Source organism: Penicillium solitum (genome assembly GCF_028829755.1).
Source record: "Penicillium solitum strain IBT 25940 chromosome Unknown utg000004l_segment0_segment0, whole genome shotgun sequence".
In the NCBI taxonomy this organism is placed as follows: domain Eukaryota; kingdom Fungi; phylum Ascomycota; class Eurotiomycetes; order Eurotiales; family Aspergillaceae; genus Penicillium; species Penicillium solitum.
Window position 1 is genome coordinate 3,612,714 of NW_027072124.1, and position 22,585 is coordinate 3,635,298.

A 22,585-nucleotide genomic window follows, 5' to 3' on the forward strand; every position below is an offset into this window, starting at 1 on the left:
TATGCAATGCGCCTAAACAATCAAGATGGAGATGGAGAGATATTATAATATTATTCGCTCCAAAACTAGATCAACTAGTATAAAAGACTTCAATACCAACTAATCAACCATAGAAAAGCCAATGGATATCGTACTCGCAATGCCTGAGAACGCCAAAAACACAATAGACAGAAAGACAAAAAAACAGACCAACCCATAGATCTAGATATAAGACAGGGGAAAAGAGGGGGAAAAAGCCAAAAAAAAAAAAAAAAAGATCAAACAAAAATCAAACAAATGCCAGCTCTCCACTACTGGCGATAGGAAGACCCCGATTATCGGCATTCTTCAACGGCCGCGGGGACTCAAGAGGTGAAGACAACCACCATTGGTGATTGCCGCTCTTGCTAGGGCTGACCTTGCGCGACAGATGCTCTTCCAGGTCCGAGACCATAGATGAGCTATGCGGCATAGCATTTTCATCATTCACTTTCGGAGGCTGGGGGTTGCTGTTGCCCTGGCCCTCCAACTTCCGGGCACTGCCCATACTATTATCGCTCCAGAACCGCGGTAGCGGGGAGATAGCACCGCGGTAGTCTTGTGCAAGACTCAGCTGGCTCTGGCCATATGCGCTACCCTCGGCAAGGGGAAATAGACCGGCCTGGTTCTGATATTGGGAGAAGCGGTTCGTGATATTGTCGTCACCGTATTCCGAGGCCGACATCGCAGTCGATAGGGGCCGTTCTTGGATGGATTGGCGGAATTCATCGCTGAAGGTTGACACGGAGACGGTATCGGCGCGGCTACGCATGCTGCGGTTTCTGTCGAGTGCGCGCATGCCTGAGGAAGTGCGTCGGCTGATTTGCGCAGAGAAGAGAGGGTTTGAGGAGTTGCGGTGCTTGGCTCGGCTGTGCACAAAGGCTTCCAGGGAGTCGGCTTCGGAGAGGATAGAGTCGTCGGGCTCGACGGTGCGTAGGGTCATGCGCTTGTAGTTTTCGGGGATGCTAGATGCCATGCTGTGACGCATGCGTCCTGCTGCTGGCGGGCGCGAGAACAACGGGGCCATCTGTGTTAGGCTGGTATCATCGCTCAACATTGAGGCTCGCGCGTTTTGCCATGATGTGTGCACCACCCCGTGGCCGGGAGGTCCGAAGCCGCCGGCGCCATGGCCAGCTCCGCTGAATCGTACGGGTAGTCCAGAGGCAATGGAGGAGATACCGCTCGAGCGCTTTGAGTATCTCTTTGACTTGGATGATTGGATGGATTCCCGCTTCATGGCTCGCGGCTGGATCGTCTTCAATGGCTCTCGTCGGGAACGGTTGGTGGTCCTACGGCGCATCGGGCTGGTCGTGTTCGTGTATGAGAGGCGATTGTTTTGCTTCTTGGAAGGTGATCCGGTTTGAGCGGGGTTTTCCTCTTGAATGACCGGGTCTCGCAGTGGGACAAAACCACCGCGAGTGGGAGAGTTGCGAGCAGGAGAGCGAGGGGGAACGACGGGAGAAGGAATAGCAAAGTTAGCTGGATGTTCCCGTTTATCAAATGGTGACACGTTCCACGCGGGCCCAAGTTCGAGCTTAGGAATCGACGACGGTGAGATAGGACTCATCCAATCCTCGGAATTATCATCGTGGGAAGGTCTTTTCGTCATGGATGGTTGACAATTAGGAACATCAGGCCTAACAGGTCGTGGTGGAGCAATTTTGCTGTCGGATGGACCCTCTTCGACAGTGGGTGAGTTCTTGCGGCTACGCCAGCAGCAGAAGAGAATCAACAGACTCAGAATTACCACAAATGGGACAACGACTGAAATGGCGATGATGCCGGCCTTTTTGTGGTTGGGGGTGTCAGATGAAGCGGTAAACGGATCCGTGGGGTTCGAATGTGTGTCCGAGGCTTTGAGAACATCGAGAACGAAGTCCATCGTGTCTTCAGTCGATCCCTGATATGCAGTAAGAGGGATGGTGAACTTCTTGGGATCCATGTCATCCGGAACGTGTCCGTAAAGAGTCTTGTTGTCCGAGAAGTAGGCAAGCCATGTGAGCTCGTTGTCCAAATCGACTTCCAATCGTACAGAGTCATCGGTGACGATAGACTGGTTGAACACGAACTTGAAGTCTTGCCCAATGGCTGCCTCGCACCCATCGACGGTGTCGAGGAACAGCTTCAAGAATTCTAGGCGAACCATCATGTGCGCTTGATCCTGGAAAGAGTCGGTAACGGTGATAGTGATATTCTGATTCACGGCATTCTTGGGTGGTGTCCCGCTCAGCGATATATTGTCCTTATCCAGCTTCAACCAATCCGGCAATTTGGCGTCGACTTTTGCCAGCTCTTTGACAGAAGTTGGCGAACCATCCATAGACAGAAGGCTAGTTAATTCGGGGCTGTTGAACTCTTTTCCTCTCGTAAGGTTGAAGCTTTGGACAGTCTCGTTGAATGTCAGGATATGGGGACCGATCGAGAGTTCAAATGTCACGTTGGCCGCACTGTACCCAGCTACATCCGATGCGATCATCTGGAAAGTGAATGTTTGAGGCTCCGCACCTGGAAAAGCAGGGCTATTTCCAGCAAACTTCAGCGCGGCCGGGTCGAAGTTGATCCAAGAAGGTAGCGGGGCGTTGTTCGGCGACGTTCCGTAGTAGATCGTAGAAGGATGCGTGTTGTCAAAGGTATCCTGATCGAACTCAATTGAAAACGGACGACCTGGATGGATGAACAGCGTGGCAGGGTATGACACTGGACCCAATTTCTGTAGCTGAGGTACAAGCGGTTTGTTCACCGTCGGTCCTTGGTCTGCTGTCACGATTAGAGTAACGTCCATGCTGTCTTTTCCCGATCCATTCGATGCCACAAGTTTGAACTTGATGGCGCCACTGTCGCCTGAATGAGGCGTTCCGGACAGGGTGAGACTGCTGCTGTCCACTTCGAGCCATGATGGCGCATCCAATAGCGAGTATTTAGTGTCCGCGTTACTGTTAGAGAAAGTACTTTGCGCGAATGCAAATCGGAAAGGCTGTGAAATTCGAGCAACAGGTGGCAATTGCGAGTTGATAGGATAATTGGCAGCCAAGGATGCTGCATTGGCGACTGACAAGAAAGCCAGCACGATGGTGAGAAAGAACGCCATGGTCGATTGGGCAAATGCGAGCACACTGGAACTGTATATAGCTGGAAAAGACACAGCTAGCTCACCGAATGACCAACGATGCTTCCAATCTCACGGCGAAAGATAGTGAAAGTAGTCAAGATAGAAAGAAAGAGATTCAGGGCGAAGATGAAAGAGTATCACGCATGATCTTCCAGAAAAGGATCGTGGTCCCTCTCGCGCTAAAGGGACCAGGGAGACATTCAAGGCGTGCCCTTTCAAAAAAGCCATACCTGGATATGTTAGATATCACGGAGGTATGTAGCAGAATGACAGCGGAGAATGGACGCAGGCCCGATCGCTATAATCTCACGTTTCGAAGATGCCCGTGTCCATGCAAGGGGTAGCCATAGGTGGCTCCTGCGGCAGCCAAGGAGCATAGACGCGCCCCAATACCATGTCTTATTGCCCCTCGGACCTATTTGAAAGGGACCGGTAAGGCAAGGAACATTTTTAGTGGGAGGAAAAAAGGTCCGAAGGGTGCCATTGACGGCAGTGGCTCAACCATCACGTTCTAAATCCAGGACCATTTTGATGCCTGTTCGCCCAGGGGCATAGTAATCAGGGATGACTTCACGCTCCTCGAAACCAATACGGAGATACAAGGCGCGTGCAGGCTCCCTGGCCTGGTCCACCCAGAGCTGTATATACTGGCAGCCCTCCTTTCGTAGGCGCTGTTGAATGTAGGACAGCACCTCCTGTCCGACACCTTGACGGCGGTTAGGCTCTGTTACACAGATTTTGTGCAAAAGCGCAACGCCCTTCTGTCGGACATAGACCGCATAGGCAATCAGATCAGAGTGTGATCCCTTGGCTCGAATCGCGTACAGAACTCGCGTGTTGGGCTTTTTTCTCCACAGGTCTTCGCTGAATGGGAATGCCTCATTGGTGGGGAAGGTTTTTTTCTCGACGCGCGAAATCCGGGCAAGAATCTCTAGTGCCTCGTTCCTCTTCAAGGAATGAATGTCCGAGATGGTGAGGCCGGGCATTCCTCCCATTCCTCCCACTCCTCCCACTCCCATTTCACACTGAGGCGCCATTCCAAGTCACGACTAACTAGCTTTAACACACGCCCGGTCAAGTTATTTGACACTGCAACTGTGTCAGTTTATGCTGTGTAAAAGTACGAAGATCCAAGGTTGGTTCTTGAATGTCACGAAAACCTTCCAGGTGTTGTGGTCCCCACCGGTGAGTTTCAACCAATGAGAGTCACCTTCATCTATAAACGAGTTGGCAATGTCTCAATTTCATCTACGCGTCAGTGCACTTTCAGTTAGAAGCAGATGTTTCATTGCTTGGTAAATCACATGTCGAACCATGTCGAATCATGTCGGGTATGTCCAGTGACGTTGAATCACGTGGAATTGTGTTGAATCATGCCGAGTGATGTTGAATCATGTCGAGTCGTGTCAAGTCATATCCATCTCCGCATAGCACCTGGGTGCATAATTGACTCCTCCCCAGTTCAAATCAAATGACAACTGTGATCGGTTCGCGGGGGGGATTAGACTCTCCCCCAATAATGCATGCATTCACGAGCTCGGTCTTGGCTTCCATATCGGGGCGGGAAAGGGACCGCACAAAGGCTTTGACGACCTTCAGAAGATTCAATAAACCACCGCCCGCAGCCTCAATTTGTTCCATGGCGTTTTGAAGATCATCATAGCACAAAAGTTCAGTTCCATGGTGCTCACGAACGCACCCGAAAACGTGCAGTCGAGGATGACTCTTCCACAACTTACGCAGCAAATGCCAGCAGCCTTCGAGCGAGTCGAGATGCGTGAATGGTGGTGTGTGAGTGATAAGAATGTCGACATTGTTTGGGACTTTGTTCCAAACGTTTTTATCGCGAGGGTATTGGAAGGCCCGGGAATAAATGCTCTTTGGTGAGCATGGACTTCCAAAGACGCGGAGCAGCCGTCCGTTCTCGGCAGCTACCACGACTTGCTGGTGCTCCAGATAGATGATGTCGCCCCAGTTTCCCTTTCGTCGAAATCCATGTCTCCAGTGAGGGCCTCCCGTCTTCATCTTATTGAGATACTTGTCGCGTCTGCCCGCCACCACAATTTTAATGTGGTGTGGCTGTTCCTTCAGCCAATTGAGTGTGGCTTGGAGATCGCGGAGTGATCCGTCTTCTGCCATATCGCCGGCATGGATTAGGATGTCACCTGGCGGTATCTGTGGTCGCTCGTTGTACGTGTTTGAGATGCAGACCACAGTGATCGGGTCTTCAGGCGGTGCACGGAGGGTAATCGGTCGCCGGTCAGAGATCTTGCGGGCGAGGAAGAGACAAGGTCCATCTCGGAATTTTTGCCAGGCCGATGATCCTTTCGCCTCTTGGGGCTCTTTCGGTGGTATGCGGGTGGTCGTCGGATTTTCATGTCCCGACATCTCCATGGCGATGGACCCCAATCCGATTGGGCTGCAAATTATGATACTCTCAGGAAATGCAAGAAGGGTTGAAGAATGAAGTTTACGATCTGATATTCTTTTACTTTGCTCTCGTCTGGACGAACGCGCGTTGTGCCTAAGTGGAGGTAGAAGATGATACCTTAGTATAATGACTGTCTGTAGTATATACACCACTAAAGCAGCCCGTAGCAAAAAAAAGCCTCACGAAAAGGAATATATATGCATCTATTCATTAACTTCCACAACGCGCCGAAAAACAAAGAAAATGGTCACTGGCTCTAGGATTAACTAGATCGGCCTAATCAACACTCCAATGCACAACCCGTTTAACGTGAATAGCCATAGGATCAAGATTCTGCTCCCCACTAACCGTATCGTTCGGATCTGTTTCTATCTCCACCCGAGACCTGACCGAAGTAAGAGGATCGAGGTCCTCTTCTGAGTCGCCGAAGGGCGTAGGGCTCGTTCTAGATTCAATATCGTATTTGCTGCTTTCAAGTTTGTGGAGAGATATTCTCTGTATAACACTGGGCATTTGAGATGTCCCGATATGCTGGGTGGGTAAACTCGGCATTTTCTTGGCCAGTGAACGGACAAACGGCTGTAAGACAGGGATGCAGGCGCAGATTATCCCGATGCATGGCTCGATGGTTGACCAAACGGCGACATCGCCTAGGGCCCATGTAATATCGATGTTGTTGTGGAGGTAGGTAATGTAATGGATGCGAATACCACTTGCGACACAGACACTAAGATACAGTTTTGTTAGCATTGGTATTTTGGAAGAGCTTTGTTCGGGGAACATACAATCCACCTAGAAGAAGCACACCGCACACGCCAATCTTTTGTGTTGTCCGCATCTGAAGGCTCCAAACAATAGGCACCGGGACAAGCAGAATAAGAATATCCGTCACGACGTTGGCAGCTGCGTTCCAAACATAGTAGTAATAGAAGTTATATCGGTTTGAGCCAGATGTAGGGTCGATGATTTCCCTCCAGAAATATGAGATTGGCTCACAAGCGCATAGGGCTGCAATCATGCTTCCTATGCACCAGCCATAGGAGATGAGAAGGGTGGTCCAGATCATCCAGTTCATGCCGAAGATTCGGCGATATAACATGAGAATTGAGACTTTGATGAGGAGGAGCTCGAAGAGGTAGACAATGAGGTAGGCAAAGAGGATCTATACTATTCAGTTAGATTTGACTCTGAAGCATAGAATGCTTTTGTTCATACCTTTTTCATTGTCACCATATTCTCTACTGTTATCCACCAAACATGTAAACCGAACCCGTAGGTGCCGCCTGGGGGATATACCTGTCAATGTCTTATTTTCCATATACTTAAAATCGAGTTCAAAACATACCGAGAATAGATGCTGCAAGCAATGCAATCAGTGGAATACCAGATGCTCCAATCAACCAGTCATCGGTTTCCAGCCTCGCTCCCTGGATATATCCTCTCACAACCAGCCGGAAGATAATAGTACATACTGCAAGCATGCATATAGTCACGACAACAGCAGTATCTTCGAAAGTTCTACTTTCTGTGAGATCCATGCCCGCCGGTGGGGGTCCGAAAATATATGTCATGTTCATATCTGCGATGTCCATATTTGCGGTTTCCTGGCTGTGCCAACACCCTGTGGTATGAGAAAATGACAGTACAGGAGGTGCTCTATAAGCATTGAACGGAATCAAAGTAAATATCTCTGAAGACTAGCAGGCAAAATTCTTGCAGGCGAGCATTGGTCATCTTGTTCATTTTGATCTAGCAAACTGGATGAGATCATATGAGAGTATCAGGGCAGCATCCTAAAAGGGATAGTTAGGTGTGAATATCTTGTATTCATATCACTAATTCTTCAGTCCCACTTTCTCTATTTGGATAGGATCTTTCTGCATGGGTGGAGATGGTTGTTGATTAGGGGTGGGGGCGAAATGGAATATCCGGAATGGGAGAATCATCGAAGATTACTGGTAAATATTCCCTTTTATGGGTCAATTTCTCCCATTGCATGGACTATGCACTCATCCTGAAGGATTGAGAGGCTGCAAATTGTGTTGCAATCCCATGAGGATCAACAAGGTAGTAGTTTATACAATTTGTACTATATGAACAATGCAATGTAACGCCCTATATTAGTTTGCATGAACATTTCCTGGATTTTAGAAGGTATTAACATCTATATAATATAGATCAAGAGTAATAGAAGAAAAGTGAAAACATGTGAATGCACGAATATGTGAACTATATATTTATACAATATACATAACTATGTAGGCTGTATGCTCTAACTAACTATCAATTTCTTTAACATGAACATGGTTATGTATTGCATTGTCACAAACAGCCTAATTCTTAAGTACTTTATGAATGTTTTCTAGTATATTCTAGTATAATTTAGTTCGGAGTATTTTGTAGAAGATAAGCACTGTACCTAAGAATATCCACCAGTAATAAGAAGAGCAATTGAAGTAGCAAATTCCTTTATAAGTAAACTGACATCAATAGAGAAAATGCCCCTGAAAAGTATTAAAATATCAAAATATCACGTTGATAGACGGAGTACTCCGTACAATATACAATATGCACCGTTTATAGATGATTGCCGCAGAAAAGTTCCCCCACAACAATCAACCCAACTTCAACCACACAGATTCAACCACCTTACATTCCAACAGCCCCCCACTCTCAATATCAGAATCAACAATGCCCCCAACATCCCAAGACCAGGCCGGTGACAAGCGCCAAGCTGCCAGAGAAGTCATTGATATCCTTCAGGAGATCTCCGACCTGCTGGTGCGTGCTCACTCCCCCAGAACTAGACAGGATTCAGGATTCATTTAGGACTCCCATTCCATGTCGTCATTATCTCTTCTTTACAAGAAAATAAAACTATAAGTCCCAAAATTGACATATCGAATAGAATACCAACCTGGACCGGACAGAGCTGTCGCTTTGTGTGTCTCTCATTGAAAACGGGGTCAACCCCGATGCTTTGGCGGTACGCGTTTCCCCGTGGAATTAGGATCGAATCCTAACAATATAGCGTTCTGCACGCGTCATTCGGTGTTAAAAAAAAAATGCCTAGTAGCTGATTTGATTTTTGCTTTACAGACTGTCATCAAGGATCTGCGCAAGGAGACTGGTTCTTCAAAGCGCGTGGGGAATGCCCCCGTTGTGGAGTAATCGTGTTGAGGAGTCGGCTTGGGTTTGAAGAAACAATCAAGTTACCTATTGCCTATTGTTGCATTGAACGAGGTCTATTGGTTTGTTCTGGTTTTGGCGTTGAGGCCGTATATTTGTTACTATACAGCCGGTCGGAGATATACCCTTTTATTTTGTTGCTTGTTTCCGGTACAAATACAGATTCAATTTGGCTTGGGTTTATGGAGACATTGGAAAGCTTGGGAAAATGTCTTGGGCTACCTCTACTAGGTATCGTAAACTCGGGGTGGGTAGCGCATAACAAGGTGAGTTGGCAGAGTAGAACGATAGGGGAAATAAATATGATCACGGGATGGGAGGAAAGGGGGGAAAGGGAGAAAAGGCAAGAGGTAATTCGCGCAGATGACAGCAGGGATATTCAAATTCCAACCATTCGCAATTATTTTGACTCGTCGGGCTTGGTCGCGCCCTTGGTCTCCTGGTCCTTAGAGGTACCCACTTCGTCGGACACTGACTCGATAGTAGCATGCTTGATCTGTTCGCCCTCCGAGCCAGTGGCTTGCTCCTTGGTCTTGGTTTCCTTGGTTTCCTTCTCATCATCACTGTCGCCGAGGCTGAATGGGTCGTTCTCCGCGACGGGTGAAGGCTCGACGGTGGACAATGGTTGCCATTTGCTCGCCTTGCCGCTTGTTGAGCTGAGACGCTTGGATGGCGTGGACGCATCGTAAATGTTGTCAATCTCGGTGGGTGGTCCATCCTGGAAAGACACCTTGCGCCTGTCTGGCGAAGGAGACACGGAGGGTTTAAAGCTGGATTGGCCCGGACGAGGGGGGCGAGCCGGGGGAGCTGTGCACAGTTAGCAAAGCCCAATGATACTAGACTTAAGATCGATGTTTACCTTCGCCATCCCTCAACTCAAGAGCAGAGAAATCATCGCTGAAAACTTGGGGATCTGCGTCGTAGCGCTCACGATCGCCACTGCGACGGCCCATATCACCACTACGTCGGGGCCGGGCCTGCGCGGGAGTCTCTCTTTGATTCTGGGTAGGTTCCTCGTCCAAATCATCTCCATCAATTCTCTTCTTCAGGTTTGTTACCCACGAGTTAACCTTGCTCTGTGTCTCCAGGAAACCCTTGCGGAGGTTCTCGCGGATCACAGGTAGATCATCTGTAAAGACCCAATTAGCGCACGCTCACTCGGCCAGCCACCATATCCCATACCATCAAAGAAGCTGTATTCTCTCTCATCCGACTCCTCGCTTCCTCTGGGTCGCTGGTATCGGGGGTCACTCTCCCAGCCCGGAGGCGGCGCGCGACGTCCTGCCGCGTTGTAGTGCTCTGATAGTTGACGTGCATACATTTCATCGGCTTCCAGTTGTCGCTGTGCAGCAGTACTCTGTTGGGTTGGGCGCGGCGGCTTTGGCGGCGGCGCCATCTCCTCTTGAGCCTTGGGGTCGGTCATACCTGCAAGCAAATATCGGGTCAGCTCATACTCCTTTCATAGATAGTAGATTCCACACGAACCCAGGAGGGCATTGAACGCCCGTTCGACATTCCAATTGCTTGCTGTCAAGACCGCTTTGACAACGCCAGGCTCGATGCTTGGGAATGCCTCCCTAAGGGTGTTCTCCGACTGTTCTCTCGGGTTCAGGGGCCGGGGCGGCTGTGGCGGGGCTGCCTCGGCGGCAGCTGGCTGAGCAGCGACAGGGGAGGAAGTAATAACCCCGCTCTCCTGGGGCTCATCGTCAAAGTCCATCGGACGCGCAGTAGTGGGCGACTCAGGTCTGGGGCTGTTAGGGGAATTAAGGGCAGCCAAGGGCTTGCTGGAAGTGTTCTGTGTATGAACGTGAGCCTCATGCGATAACAAGTGATATCCGGTTAGAAAGGAAACGTACCATCTTGTCCTCCTCTGGCATCTTGGTATATCTTCAGGACCTAACAGAGGATAGAAAGTGACTGAAGGGAAATCCACAAAAACAGTGTTGCCTGAGAATGTTTGAGCGCAGGACACATCGGGGAAGCTCCAAGTGACGTGGGGCGCACGTGATAGCGGGCGAGCTTTATACAAATCGCGATGTTTTTGCGAGGACTCCGACGACCTTCAAGTTGCCAATCTACAAAGCGCTTGAATTTTCAGAATGACCCAGACCCAATTTGGTTTCTTTTAACAACCGGGCTCAAATTCAGCAGAGGTCGTTCTCGGCTAAAATTTGGTCTAAAATGGCTTCAGAACAGGAGCTCTCGACCTCTTTCATTCCAGCCCTGTATAAACCGGCTGCCTTGCTACCTATTGCACGTCACAGGAAGAACCTGCTCTACCTGGTTGAAAAATACCCCGTCACTATCGTGGTGGGTCAAACAGGCAGCGGTAAAACAACCCAGCTTCCACAGTATCTAGACCAGGCAGGATGGTGCGAGGATGGGAAAACCATTGCTGTTACACAGGTGCGCACTGATCCCATACTACTTCAAATTAAGTAGAGGCTAACTCCGTCCCAGCCCCGGCGGGTGGCTGCTACAACGGTTGCGACACGAGTAGCCGAAGAGATGCGATGCAAAGTCGGTGAAGAGGTGGGCTACTCCATCCGATTCGAAGATTTGACATCTCCTGCAACAAGGATTAAATTCCTGACAGATGGAATGCTGCTCAGAGAAGCCCTGGTTGATCCTTTACTTTCACGGTATTCCGTGATCATGGTTGATGAGGCACATGAAAGATCTCTTAGTACCGATGTACTTCTTGGGACTCTGAAGAAGATCCGCAAGAAACGCCCTGAACTTCGCATTATTGTTAGTAGTGCAACCCTTCAAGCAGAGGAATTTCTTCGTTTCTTCGCCGGCGAGGAGTACCAGCCTGAGGCAGAACCGGCGGATTTAGGTGGAAGTGTTGGTCGGATCATCAGTCTGGAAGGACGGATGTATCCAGTCGATATGCTGTTCCTTGACTCTCCGGCGGAAGATTACATAGAGCGGGCAGTGAAGACCGTCTTTGATATCCATACCCAAGAACCAGAAGGCGATATACTCCTCTTTTTGACTGGCCGGGAAGAGATCGACACTGCGATCCAGTTGATATCAGAAAGAGCGGCAACTCTCCATCCAAAGGCACCCTCTCTGCTTTCCCTACCACTTTATGCTGGACTCACCACGGAACAGCAAATGTACGTCTTCGAGCCGACTCCAGAAAACACCCGAAAGGTCATCGTCTCGACCAACATTGCCGAGGCCTCGGTCACAATCGACGGGATTGTATATGTGATTGATTCCGGCTTCGCCAAGCTCAGAGCATACAACCCCAACACTGGTATTGATACATTGACCGCAGTGCCAATATCAAAAGCATCCGCCACCCAGCGAGCTGGCCGCGCTGGAAGAACAAAGCCGGGAAAATGTTTCCGTCTATACACACAACAAGCGTTCGAGCAGATGCCGGAAGCAACCGTACCTGAAATCCAGCGGTCAAATCTTGCGCCAGTCATCATGCAGCTTAAAGCACTGGGCATCGACAACGTTGTCCGATTCGATTTCTTGACACCCCCGCCGGCAGAACTTATTATTCGTGCACTTGAGCTCCTGTCCTCCCTCGGCGCGGTTGATTACTATGCCAAACTCACCAAACCGCTTGGAGTGCGGATGGCAGAAATTGCTCTGGATCCTATGATGGCCAAAGTTCTTCTCACCGCGCCATCTTTCAATTGTTTAAGTGAAATCCTCACAATTGCAGCCATGGTCAACCTCCAGGGAACGGTGTGGGTTCAACACGCTGGAGATAAAAGATCTGCCGAGAGTCACCGGCGAAAGTTCGCCGTTGAAGAGGGAGATCATCTAACGTACCTGAATGTGTACCAAGCCTTTGTCACCAAGGGGAAGAAAGACTCAAAATGGTGTCGCGACAACCTCTTGAATTACCGGGCACTGCTACGCGCGGTGAGCATCCGAGGCCAGTTGAAACGGTACCTGGAACGCTTTGGCATTCAAGTCGATGAAACACTTTCATCCCGTCATGGCCCAGCCGATCTGAGCAAGCAGCCGGAGCAAATTCGGCGTTGTCTTACGACGGGCTATTTTGCTCACGCGGCGAAGATGCAACCGGATGGGACTTTCAAGACTGTCAGCGGTGGCCTGACCCTTCATGCTCACCCCACCTCGTTGATGTTTGTAAGTGCTCACGGATTATGTGTAGGGAAACACATGTTTGGTTTACTGACCTAACTATAGAATCGAAAAGCCGACTGGGTCATATTCCACGAAATCATGCAAACGGGCGAGAAGACATATATCCGCGATGTTACTAAGATTGAGAAGAGTTATCTGCTGGAGTATGCTCCGGATTATTACCGAGTCAGGCAATAATGACATCTGAAATTCGGCTAGAAAGGAGGAATATGTACAATAATACCCAGGCGTTCAAGGAGGCTGTGGAATTGAGATATAGTATGTTGATTGTATTTTATAGATCAAGCGAAAACCAACAGCCGTAAATGCGACAGGCAGGCAATTTAGCCTACTGTACGGTGATTATTCAGATATAGTACCTACATTGTAAAGTTGGACCAAAGAAAAGAATAAATCACTTTCAAACAGTATGGTCTCTTAAGACTACGAGCTACATACATAGCAGAGTAAAACGACGTCACGGGAGTGGAGAGCTTCCCAAACACCTTTCAACTTCAAACATTTGAACCTCCAAACCCATCTTTGTCTTGTTATTCAACTCTTGTACAACTATCTAATTTATATCGACATCTTGCAATGTCAGGGCACCATCATGATCACGATGGCCACTGCCATGGCGAACACGACCATACCAACGATATCACTCCAGCCATCCAATCCCTCCTCTACTCTCAGATCAACTTTGATCTAATTACGACCCTGAATGGTATGCATGAGCCCCGTGATCACCAAGTAACTACTGGTGATAAGTCCTGATTTTCGACAGAGACAACCCCAAACTCTGGCGCATCCATCGTCCAGAAAACCTGGGCCGAGCGACTAAACGACAAGCCCGAACTTGAAAGCGATGCCGACGAACAGCTGCTCATGACTATCCCGTGAGTCTCACTTATTCCACACATATATTCTACAAGTTCTAGTGGCTGTCCAACCCCCCTCGCAACGCGTCACAAAAATCCCAAACCCCCGCCAATCTTACCCCTCACCCGTTATCGCCAACTCCAAAACTAATCCAAGCTTAAACAACACAGGTTCAACGGCCAAGTTAACGTCCACTCCCTCCTACTCTACACAGCACCTACAAACTCCGCCCCAAAGACAGTAAAGCTATTCAAGAACCGCGACGATTTGGATTTCTCAACCGCATCGGAGTTGCACCCAACTCAAACCATCGAGATCCCCCAGCCTGTACCCGGCGCCGATGTCTTTGAATTGCCATTGAATCGTGCCCATTGGAATGCGACTGCTTCTGTCACGCTATTCTTCGAGGATAATTGGAGTGACGGTGAGGAGGATGTCACTAAGGTTGGGTATGTAGGCTTCAAGGGACAGTTCATGAAGTTGACCCGGGAGCCGGTTAATTTCCTCTATGAGGCTGCGGCGAACCCTCAGGATCATGTTTCTATTCCTGGTGTCAGTGGTGTTGGTGGCAGGGTTATGCCTGGACAGTAGATGGGGTTAGATGGGGTTCGTTGGGGTTTCTTTCGAGCATGCCTTGGTGTATTTTGAAATTGACAGGTCAGTCACGATTAACGACAATACCATTCTACCACTATGTACTTCTACATGGATTTTATTGATTTGTTGCGTGTTCTTTATTCCGGTCAAGTGAGCTCTTATATTGAGTATCATTTGTAAATCCTCAGACTGAGGATGTCATAGTCTATAGACCATGGATTTTACAACAAGCCATAGAATCAACCAACGCCATGGATACATGAAATATACCGGCAATATAGGGAACAAAAACAAAAAAGCCGCAACGCCCCAAAATGCTCTGGATCGATATAATGCAATGCTTGGTGCTGTGCAACGAGGACCCAACATATCTCCCCTACTGAGCAGGCAAAGCTGTCCGGGTTTCAGCCTTAGCCTTGGTTCTTGGAGTCGACTCCGGCACCGGCTCTTCAATAGGCAACTCAGCAGTAGGCGGACTTGGCAGTACGACATCATCAGGCAGGATCTCAGGACCAGCAAGTTCCCGCTGCAGAGCCTCCAGCTCATCCTCAACCTCGTCCTCATCTTGATTCGTCAAATGACCCGCCAGCATCTGGCTCACCTCCTATAACAACAGTCAGTGACACTGAACCCTACTCCTAACGTCCTGCACAACATGGGATAGAAACAAGGAACGTACCTCCTGATAAGCTCTCGCGTCCTCGGTCTCCCCCATCAATTTCTCAACACCCTCAATGCCACCCATCTCTTGATTGATAGTCTGCAGCACCTTTGTGCCCTGCTGCAACCCAAACAGCACGTCCTTCTGCACAAGCGCAAACTCCACTTGTCCAGTTAACTGCTCCAGTTGCGCAAGTTGTCCATCTGTCTTCTCAAGAAGCGACTCCTGGTATTTCTTGCGTCGGAGGGCAAGCAGTGCTCGCCGCCGATCATCGCGTGCGAGACATTCCTTGGCGATTTCCGTTTCGCGGTCTGTTAGGACGGTTATTCGTCGCTGGTATTGGTGCAGTCTATCGCGTTGGTTTTTGAGATCGAGAATTGCCCTATAGATATGCGACGGGTTGCTTGTTAGCTGGCACCATACTATTGGGTTCCTTGAATAGGCGTGCTGGGTGGGGATGAGGGGGTCTCGTGAGGAGAACAATAGTATGCTCTGACAAGCGGGATTGAGAATGGGTTGTGGATATTGTATATATACAATATATAGTAGTCTGCACTCACCGATCCTGGGCAGAGATCTTATGCGAACTACTCGTATTTCCCATGTTGTTGAAGAGAAGGGAGAACCTCCGATAAGAGTAGATGCGGGCCTAGACATGAATGACGTTATGTAACGGGCCCGTAATTACGTGTAATTTTCAGCCGATCTTTCAAATGTTCCCATCTCCGAAATTTCGGGCCCGCGGCCTTTTCTTTTGCACAACCAAATATCAAATCATGCCTCCTAGGAAGGGTGGCAGGCCGACCCTCAGTCAGGGTCTGGACCGTGAGGTATGTATTCCAAGATTGTGTCTTGTCAACTTTGACTGACCCCTAAAATAGGTCTACCAGATCGTGCGCAAGATTATTGACGACCAACCCGAAACTGGGCGCATTCGACTATCGGTCCCGACGATTTATGACACAATTAAGAAATCCAACTCGAGTTTGAACCGGAAACCGAAGAGACTTATCGAGGACAGTCTTGAGCGGGTATTGGAGGTTGTCAAAGCTGATATGGGCGAAGAAGATGAGGATTCTATGGAGGGGGACTTTGAGGGACTTGAAGAGCCCGCCGCTACGGTATGTTGTACACTGCGCATATATTTTGGCTTGAATGGAGAGGAAATTCTAATTGAAATTGCCATATCAGGAACCCAATGGAATGAACCAGAGCGTCGTTGGCTCGTGGGCAACAACGAAGGCCAAAAAGACCGCCGAATCCACCGCTAGCACACCGGCACCCACTGCCTCCAAGAGAAGAACGCATGGCGGAGAATCTGTGTCTAAGCGACGCAAGGCTGAGCCTGCGGATCGTTCGCCGCCCACACATGTCAGTCTCGCCGATTTGGGTGGACTGGATGATGTTGTTCAGGAACTCGGGGACTTGGTCATTCTACCCATGACCCGGCCACAGGTTTATCTATCATCAAACGTGCAGCCGCCGCGCGGAGTATTGCTGCATGGTCCGCCAGGTTGCGGTAAGACGCTAATTGCAAACGCTTTCGCTGCGGAGCTGGGTGTGCCCTTCATCTCAATCTCTGCGCCTTCGGTCGTGTCAGGAATGTCGGGTGAATCCGAGAAAGCCCTGCGCGAGTACTTTGAAGAGGCCAAGCGTCTTGCTCCCTGTCTGATCTTCATCGACGAGATCGATGCGATTACGCCGAAGCGCGAGAGCGCTCAGAGAGAGATGGAGAAGCGAATTGTCGCCCAGCTTCTGACCTGTATGGACGAGATTGCCCTTGAAAAGACAGACGGCAAGCCTGTTATTGTACTCGCGGCAACCAACCGCCCGGACAGTCTCGATGCAGCTCTGCGCCGCGGTGGCCGTTTCGATAAGGAAATCAACATGACCGTCCCCTCAGAGCCAGTCAGGGAACAGATCCTACGCGCACTCACCCGCAAAATGCGCCTGGCAGACGATATTGACCTCAAGACGCTAGCTAAACGAACCCCCGGTTTCGTAGGCGCCGATCTCAACGACCTCGTCTCGACCGCCGGCTCAGCCGCCATCAAGCGGTACCTCGCGATCCTGAAGTCAAACAGCGGCGAAGAAATGGAAATGGAAATCGAAGGCGAAGACGATATCAGCCCACGAGTCCGTGAACTCCGCCGTCTTATCAGCCACGCTAAGGAAACCCCCATCGGCGACGAAACAGAAGTCGTCCTCGTCTCCAACGCAGACTTCTTCACAGCCCTCCCTAAGATCCAACCCTCCTCCAAGCGCGAGGGCTTCGCCACAATCCCCGACACAACCTGGGCCGACATCGGTGCCCTTGGCGGCATCCGCGACGAGCTCGTCACTGCCATCGTCGAACCAATCAAGAACCCCGATATCTACGCCAACGTCGGTATCACCGCACCAACGGGTGTCCTCCTCTGGGGCCCGCCCGGTTGCGGTAAAACCCTCCTCGCAAAGGCCGTCGCCAACGAGTCCCGCGCAAACTTCATCAGCGTCAAGGGTCCCGAACTGCTCAACAAGTTCGTCGGTGAGTCTGAGCGCGCTGTTCGCCAGGTCTTTGTCCGTGCCCGCTCTTCCGTGCCCTGTGTTATCTTCTTCGATGAGCTCGATGCCCTCGTGCCTCGCCGTGATGATACGCTCTCTGAGGCATCCGCCCGTGTCGTCAATACACTCCTCACGGAACTTGATGGTCTCGGCAGTAGTCGCCAGGGTATCTATGTCATCGCTGCTACTAATCGGCCTGATATTATTGATCCTGCTATGCTGCGTCCTGGTCGTCTTGAGACTCTTCTCTTTGTGAACTTGCCCACGCCGCTCGAGCGTGTCGAGATCTTGCAGACTCTTCTCCGGAAATTGTCTATTGAGTTCAGCGAGGATCTGCGCAAGCTCGCCGAGGAGTGTGAGGGCTTCAGTGGTGCTGATTTGGGCAGTTTGTTGCGTCGTGCTGGTTACTCTGCTATCAAGCGTCGCGATAGTATTAAGTTCCTTGACTTTGTTGCTGCTAAGTCGTTTGTTCGGCCTAGTGTTACGGATTTGAGGAAGTATGAGAAGCTCAGGAGGGACTGGAGTGGTGGTGTGGTCTGAGTTTGGGGGTGGCTTGTATATGTATTCTCTTGGGATATATATGTACATCTATACATATTTAGATCTAGAGTTTTCTTTTTTTTCTCCCATTTTTTCTTGCTTGGGATCATGGACATAGATACCTTGAACATTTGCTGTTGATTCGAACATTGGATCATTCAATCTTATATTCCTTCGACTACTACATACCCAGCTACAATGACTTTAATATCTATATGATACGAGGTAGAAAGTGTTAAAGAAACAACTTTTTTGTAAGATGACTATACAAAAGGAAGATTATGCACAAAAAAATAAATAGAGAAAAACGCCCAGAAAAATGTCAGACATCATGCAACGGCGTCTCAACATTACATCCACAAGCGACACGTTCCATCGGCACCAGCACTGACAGCCCACGCCTCGCGGGGGTGCCAGTCGATATCCAAGACACCCAACTCGCCAGTGACCTTGTGGCCCTTGAGAACCTTGAGCGGCACAATGGTAGCATTGCTGAGCATATCTCCAGTAACGCTGCCGTGGAAGATCTGCAGGGATCCATCGTCGGAAGCATCCGCGAACAGCGGGTAGCGGCCGCTGGGGTGGAACTTGACGGCACGGATAGCCTTGCGGTGGTAGCGGAGGGTCTTGTAGGGGCGCTGGGAGAGATCGAGATCGTGCCAGAGCAGACGACGATCGTACGAGCCGATGATGATGTTGTCGCCGCCGGATGCGCTGGAAGAGGTCGGGTGGATGTCGAACGACGAGATCCAGCGTGCACCAGGCTGCAGGATCTTGACGAGGAGCTGGCGCGAGAGATCGTATGCGCGGATTGAGCGCTGGTTGGCGACGAACAGGATGGGTTTCGACGGGTGGAAGTGGGCGGTCTGGGGGGGACCACCACCCTTGAGGCGGCGCCGGAAGGGGAATTGTGTCAGGTGCTTGCTGACTGTGTGGATGGAGATTGCGACGGAGGCGGGTGTCGAGGCACCGGAGCACACGGTCACGAAGTAGTCGCCGCGGCGGTGCCAGGAGATAGTCTTGGGCACGTAGCGGAGGGGAATGACAACGCACACACCGGCGTCCACGAGAGCGGACGAGGGACGGATCCAGGTTGGGGGCGCGCTCTTCTTGCCTTCCTCTGAGGCACTGGGGGCCGGTCGAGAGGCGGCGAAACCCCAGCCTGCGTCGAGGAGATCCAGACTGGCCTTCTCGATTTCGGGGTCGACGATGGGAGGAACAGAGAGGAAGATGTCATCTCCTGCGGTGGCAGCGAGGATGACAGCATCCTTGCCCGGACGCCAGCGGACAGTGTTGACCGCCTCGTCATCGCTGAGCTTCACGCTCCACAATTGGCGACCTGTAAGGAGTTCCCAGACACGGACGGTACCGTCGTCGCCACCAGTAGCCAGCCAGACTCCAGTTGGGTCCACGTTGACAGCGCGCACACGGCCCTTATGTCCGCGGAAGACTGTAGCACAGGCAGTGGGGAAAGGCTTGAGCTCCTCAGGGCTGGGAAGCTTGGGCAAGAGACTCTCGGGGTCGATGTTCAGCTTGCTACGACGCACACGCGGAGCAAGGTAGAGATCCAAGCAACGCTCGAACTTCTCTTGGACGAAGTTATCGTACCCAGGAACTCTGCGCAAGGAGCCAAAGTCGTTGGGCAAGTAATCCTTCTCGCGATCCTCGGGATCTGTCTGTTCCCATTCCTTACGTTCCTTGCTATCGGGCAGGTACTCAGCAGGCGGGTGGTAACTCTCCTCGTAACCAGGGGGTGGGAGTTTGGGCGCTGGGATATGCATGACGTGGTCAGGTCGCTCAACTTCGTCAGCCCACAGGTCGTAGTTGATGAGTTCTTCTTCCTTGTCTTCCCTCTCCTCGGGCGCCTTGTAAGGAAGAATGCGGCCTTCGCGGATGGCCTTCACAAGCTTCATCACACGCTTCTGCTCGTGCTTGGATGGCACGAAACGGCGCTTGGGTTCGGGTGCGGCGCTCAGTGGCATGATCTCCTGTTCGCTGCTGAACCATTCCACCAAAGGCTCATATGGGTCGTAGCCCTCGGAGGGGACCTCATTCATTTGCACCTTGCGGAGCAACTCTAATTCCTCCTGGCTGAGCTGCAGAGGCTTGCCGGTCTTGGGGTCAGTCAGACCGGTCCAGCCCTTGGGGATTTCAATGCTGTCCAACAATGCATCCAGGGCCTCGCCCTTGGCGGGACGCATAATTTTCTTTCCGTTGATGTCGTAACCAATGTGGGGATATTCGTCGTAGAACTTCAGGGGGATGTCACCAATGGTGTTGGCATTTTCGTCCACCTCGGAAAGTTCCGAGTTGTCGTCGGGGTGAATTTCATCCCAGAGGTAGCGATCGTTTCCGTTGGCGTCCTTCACAATGCGGAAGTTGGGTTCACCGGCAGCTGGCTTAATTTCCTCTGTGTCAGAGGGGATCTCGTCGCTGTCCAATTCATCTTCTCCATCTTCCGAGTCGCTGAAGTCATCGACTAGCTCAACTTCCGAGTCGCTGTCATCGTCTTCGCTGTCCGAAAGATCTTTGGAGTTGTCCGACAAAGCTCCATCGAGGTTGCCTTTGCTCAATTCGTCACCGGAAAAGACACCAGCTTCCTCCTCGACATCGCGAGTGACAGCCTTGCGCTTCTTTGAAGCCGCCTTGGGGTTCATGATGCCGTTCAGCGGGTGTTGTCTTGTTGCGGTAGATCCATAGTTTTTTTTTTTAGGATAATTTCTCGGGGCGCTCACCGCCCACATGACCGCCCCCATCTTATCGGGACTATCTATGACTTAGCCAATGTTTTACTTCCGAGGAATGTTTTTGAACTATTAAAGAGTCCATTTTCTGAATAATATAGTCAAACAATGGCGCTCCCACCTGAATATGAGGGAGGGATTCCTTTGTCTACTACGAATGATTCGTCTGAGCCAAAAAGACATGCAGCATGCGACGAGTGTAGTAAGTCTTAACAGGCCGATGTAACGCAACTCTCACTGACCACTCTGTTGCTCGACAGGAAAGCGAAAGCTCAAATGCTCCGGGGAACCAGCAGGCTGTTCGCGGTGTAACAAACAGTCACTTTCTTGCAACTATTCCATACAAAAACAGATGGGCCGCCCGCCCAAGAAAAGGACGCGGACAGATGATGAGGGGGCCAGCTGTCCAGCGCTATCGTTTGCCGAAATTTGGCCCAGTCCAGTGGACTCGCAACAATCTTCACTAGGGATGAGTCCAAGTACAACGGCCTTCTCAGACGCCGATCATCTTTGTCCGCAATTATTCTGGCGACCTGGTATGCACCCGAATTCGCCACAGCCCCAGTCCGCAGATCAATTGTCAGGCTATGAAGACCACGACCATACCTGGAGCCCAGGCCATCTGAAACAGCCAAACCTTGGTGTCCCTGCATCATCTTCCCCTTGGCCTGATTTCTCGGCCATATCTCAAGCCACAGCCATGCCAATGCCATTCTCTACCCCTCCAACCTTCCCTTCTATGCACTCCCTCCCGCTCTCTCCTACCACCTCCGTTTCTTCTGACTCTACAATATCTGGGTGTCCGTGTTTATCATACCTCTACCTATCCCTCAGTCACATGACATCGATCTCCTCCTTCCCCGTCAACTCCCACACCCTATGCTCGCTATATATCGCTGCACGAACAGCACGAGATGTGATCCGCTGCCAAGTTTGTCCCAAGGTCTTTGCAACGGGCCTTCAAAATATCATGTTCATAGGGACTCTATTAACTGTCGTGGCGGACTCATGGCTGCGCGTCTCACAAGCTGATCCTGTCGAACTGGGGATGCAGTCCGCGCCACCAGATTTCGTGTCTGAGGCGCTCCAAAGCCCTGACCCAGCACAAGTTTGGAAAAAATGGCTCCACGACGTTGTTCGTCGCGCTGTCATTGGTGGTTCCGTTGGCCCAGGCGCTATGATTGCTTGTTCTTGGCAGCCAGCTCTGCTAACCATGATTATGGAAATCGAGGATCGGCAACGCCGCTGGCATGAACCTGGGCAACATCCACTTGGAGAGTGTAACCCATTGTCCACGTCGGACTCAACTCACTCAGAAGACCAGGACAATCCCGCGGACAAGGAGTTTTTATGCCTCCGTGTGGTTGGGAATGCTAGAGAGGTGATCAAAAGATTCAACTTTGATCCTTCAGAATATCCCGAGGGCGTTGAGCCGGTCACTGCAAATAAAAAAGGGCACACGGGATCGCATCATACATGAAAAATTTGGTTCATCAAAGCTTGGATTTGTCTGATTTCTGCACTTCCAATATGTTGACTATGTGGAGTTATTGTTATATACCATTGGGCATCAGATACGATATAAACCTACATTGCTTCGCTGGTACGAAGCTAGATTGACCACTTCCAGTTCCCGGTAATTTGACTAGCGGTGGTGAGAAGATGTGGCTAGGGGCGACTAACTGTGTACCTACACCCTCTTGAAGCCATTCAACCTGTATGCTACACATAGGGGTTCAAGATATATACAGAAG

At 50.5% G+C, this 22,585-nt stretch overlaps 12 protein-coding genes across 12 annotated transcripts; 5 read left to right on the plus strand and 7 right to left on the minus strand.

Moving 5' to 3' along the window:
* Positions 1–268: 268 nt before the first annotated feature.
* N7455_007386 (putative transmembrane glycoprotein) lies at positions 269–3,106 on the minus strand (the record flags this gene model as incomplete). The annotated part of the gene is made up of 1 exon (XM_040955993.2): positions 269–3,106. One exon carries the CDS (start codon positions 3,104–3,106, stop codon positions 269–271), a length of 2,838 nt encoding a protein of 945 aa, XP_040813454.2.
* Positions 3,107–3,624: 518 nt separating this feature from the next.
* On the minus strand, positions 3,625–4,164 carry N7455_007387 (GNAT family N-acetyltransferase; the record flags this gene model as incomplete). Its single annotated transcript, XM_040956090.2, has 1 exon — positions 3,625–4,164. One exon carries the CDS (start codon positions 4,162–4,164, stop codon positions 3,625–3,627), a length of 540 nt encoding a protein of 179 aa, XP_040813494.2.
* A 430-nt stretch (positions 4,165–4,594) lies between these two features.
* Positions 4,595–5,521, minus strand: N7455_007388 (metallophosphatase domain-containing protein; the record flags this gene model as incomplete). Its single annotated transcript, XM_040955985.2, has 1 exon — positions 4,595–5,521. The coding sequence occupies one exon, from the start codon at positions 5,519–5,521 to the stop codon at positions 4,595–4,597; it is 927 nt and encodes a 308-aa protein (XP_040813591.2).
* A 313-nt stretch (positions 5,522–5,834) lies between these two features.
* N7455_007389 (uncharacterized protein) lies at positions 5,835–7,150 on the minus strand (the record flags this gene model as incomplete). Its single annotated transcript, XM_040956034.2, has 4 exons — positions 5,835–6,285; positions 6,344–6,720; positions 6,774–6,841; positions 6,904–7,150. The coding sequence occupies 4 exons, from the start codon at positions 7,148–7,150 to the stop codon at positions 5,835–5,837; spliced, it is 1,143 nt and encodes a 380-aa protein (XP_040813430.2).
* A 963-nt stretch (positions 7,151–8,113) lies between these two features.
* Positions 8,114–8,739, plus strand: N7455_007390 (mitotic-spindle organizing protein 1). Its single transcript, XM_040956139.2, has 3 exons — positions 8,114–8,339; positions 8,467–8,544; positions 8,658–8,739. Exons 1-3 carry the CDS (start codon positions 8,142–8,144, stop codon positions 8,727–8,729), a joined length of 348 nt encoding a protein of 115 aa, XP_040813410.2. The 5' UTR covers positions 8,114–8,141; the 3' UTR covers positions 8,730–8,739.
* Positions 8,740–9,147: 408 nt separating this feature from the next.
* Positions 9,148–10,624, minus strand: N7455_007391 (uncharacterized protein; the record flags this gene model as incomplete). Its single annotated transcript, XM_040956125.2, has 5 exons — positions 9,148–9,554; positions 9,607–9,876; positions 9,930–10,172; positions 10,233–10,542; positions 10,604–10,624. 5 exons carry the CDS (start codon positions 10,622–10,624, stop codon positions 9,148–9,150), a joined length of 1,251 nt encoding a protein of 416 aa, XP_040813557.2.
* A 304-nt stretch (positions 10,625–10,928) lies between these two features.
* On the plus strand, positions 10,929–13,061 carry N7455_007392 (putative ATP dependent RNA helicase; the record flags this gene model as incomplete). Its single annotated transcript, XM_040956025.2, has 3 exons — positions 10,929–11,153; positions 11,208–12,866; positions 12,927–13,061. The coding sequence occupies 3 exons, from the start codon at positions 10,929–10,931 to the stop codon at positions 13,059–13,061; spliced, it is 2,019 nt and encodes a 672-aa protein (XP_040813482.2).
* Positions 13,062–13,460: 399 nt separating this feature from the next.
* N7455_007393 (PITH domain-containing protein) lies at positions 13,461–14,336 on the plus strand (the record flags this gene model as incomplete). Its single annotated transcript, XM_040955948.2, has 3 exons — positions 13,461–13,590; positions 13,651–13,762; positions 13,916–14,336. 3 exons carry the CDS (start codon positions 13,461–13,463, stop codon positions 14,334–14,336), a joined length of 663 nt encoding a protein of 220 aa, XP_040813502.2.
* A 382-nt stretch (positions 14,337–14,718) lies between these two features.
* Positions 14,719–15,652, minus strand: N7455_007394 (ESCRT-III subunit protein VPS20; the record flags this gene model as incomplete). Its single annotated transcript, XM_040956006.2, has 3 exons — positions 14,719–14,946; positions 15,022–15,385; positions 15,564–15,652. Coding segments are annotated over 3 exons (681 nt in total), but the record flags the coding sequence as incomplete, so codon positions are not given.
* A 127-nt stretch (positions 15,653–15,779) lies between these two features.
* N7455_007395 (putative AAA family ATPase/60S ribosome export protein Rix7) lies at positions 15,780–18,087 on the plus strand (the record flags this gene model as incomplete). The annotated part of the gene is made up of 3 exons (XM_040956067.2): positions 15,780–15,833; positions 15,885–16,124; positions 16,195–18,087. The coding sequence occupies 3 exons, from the start codon at positions 15,780–15,782 to the stop codon at positions 18,085–18,087; spliced, it is 2,187 nt and encodes a 728-aa protein (XP_040813588.1).
* A 350-nt stretch (positions 18,088–18,437) lies between these two features.
* erb1 (ribosome biogenesis protein ERB1) lies at positions 18,438–20,744 on the minus strand (the record flags this gene model as incomplete). Its single annotated transcript, XM_040956104.2, has 1 exon — positions 18,438–20,744. One exon carries the CDS (start codon positions 20,742–20,744, stop codon positions 18,438–18,440), a length of 2,307 nt encoding a protein of 768 aa, XP_040813529.1.
* A 146-nt stretch (positions 20,745–20,890) lies between these two features.
* N7455_007397 (Zn(II)2Cys6 transcription factor rglT) lies at positions 20,891–22,378 on the plus strand. The gene is made up of 2 exons (XM_040955978.2): positions 20,891–21,033; positions 21,092–22,378. Exons 1-2 carry the CDS (start codon positions 20,940–20,942, stop codon positions 22,309–22,311), a joined length of 1,314 nt encoding a protein of 437 aa, XP_040813612.2. The 5' UTR covers positions 20,891–20,939; the 3' UTR covers positions 22,312–22,378.
* The last annotated feature ends 207 nt before the right edge of the window (positions 22,379–22,585 follow it).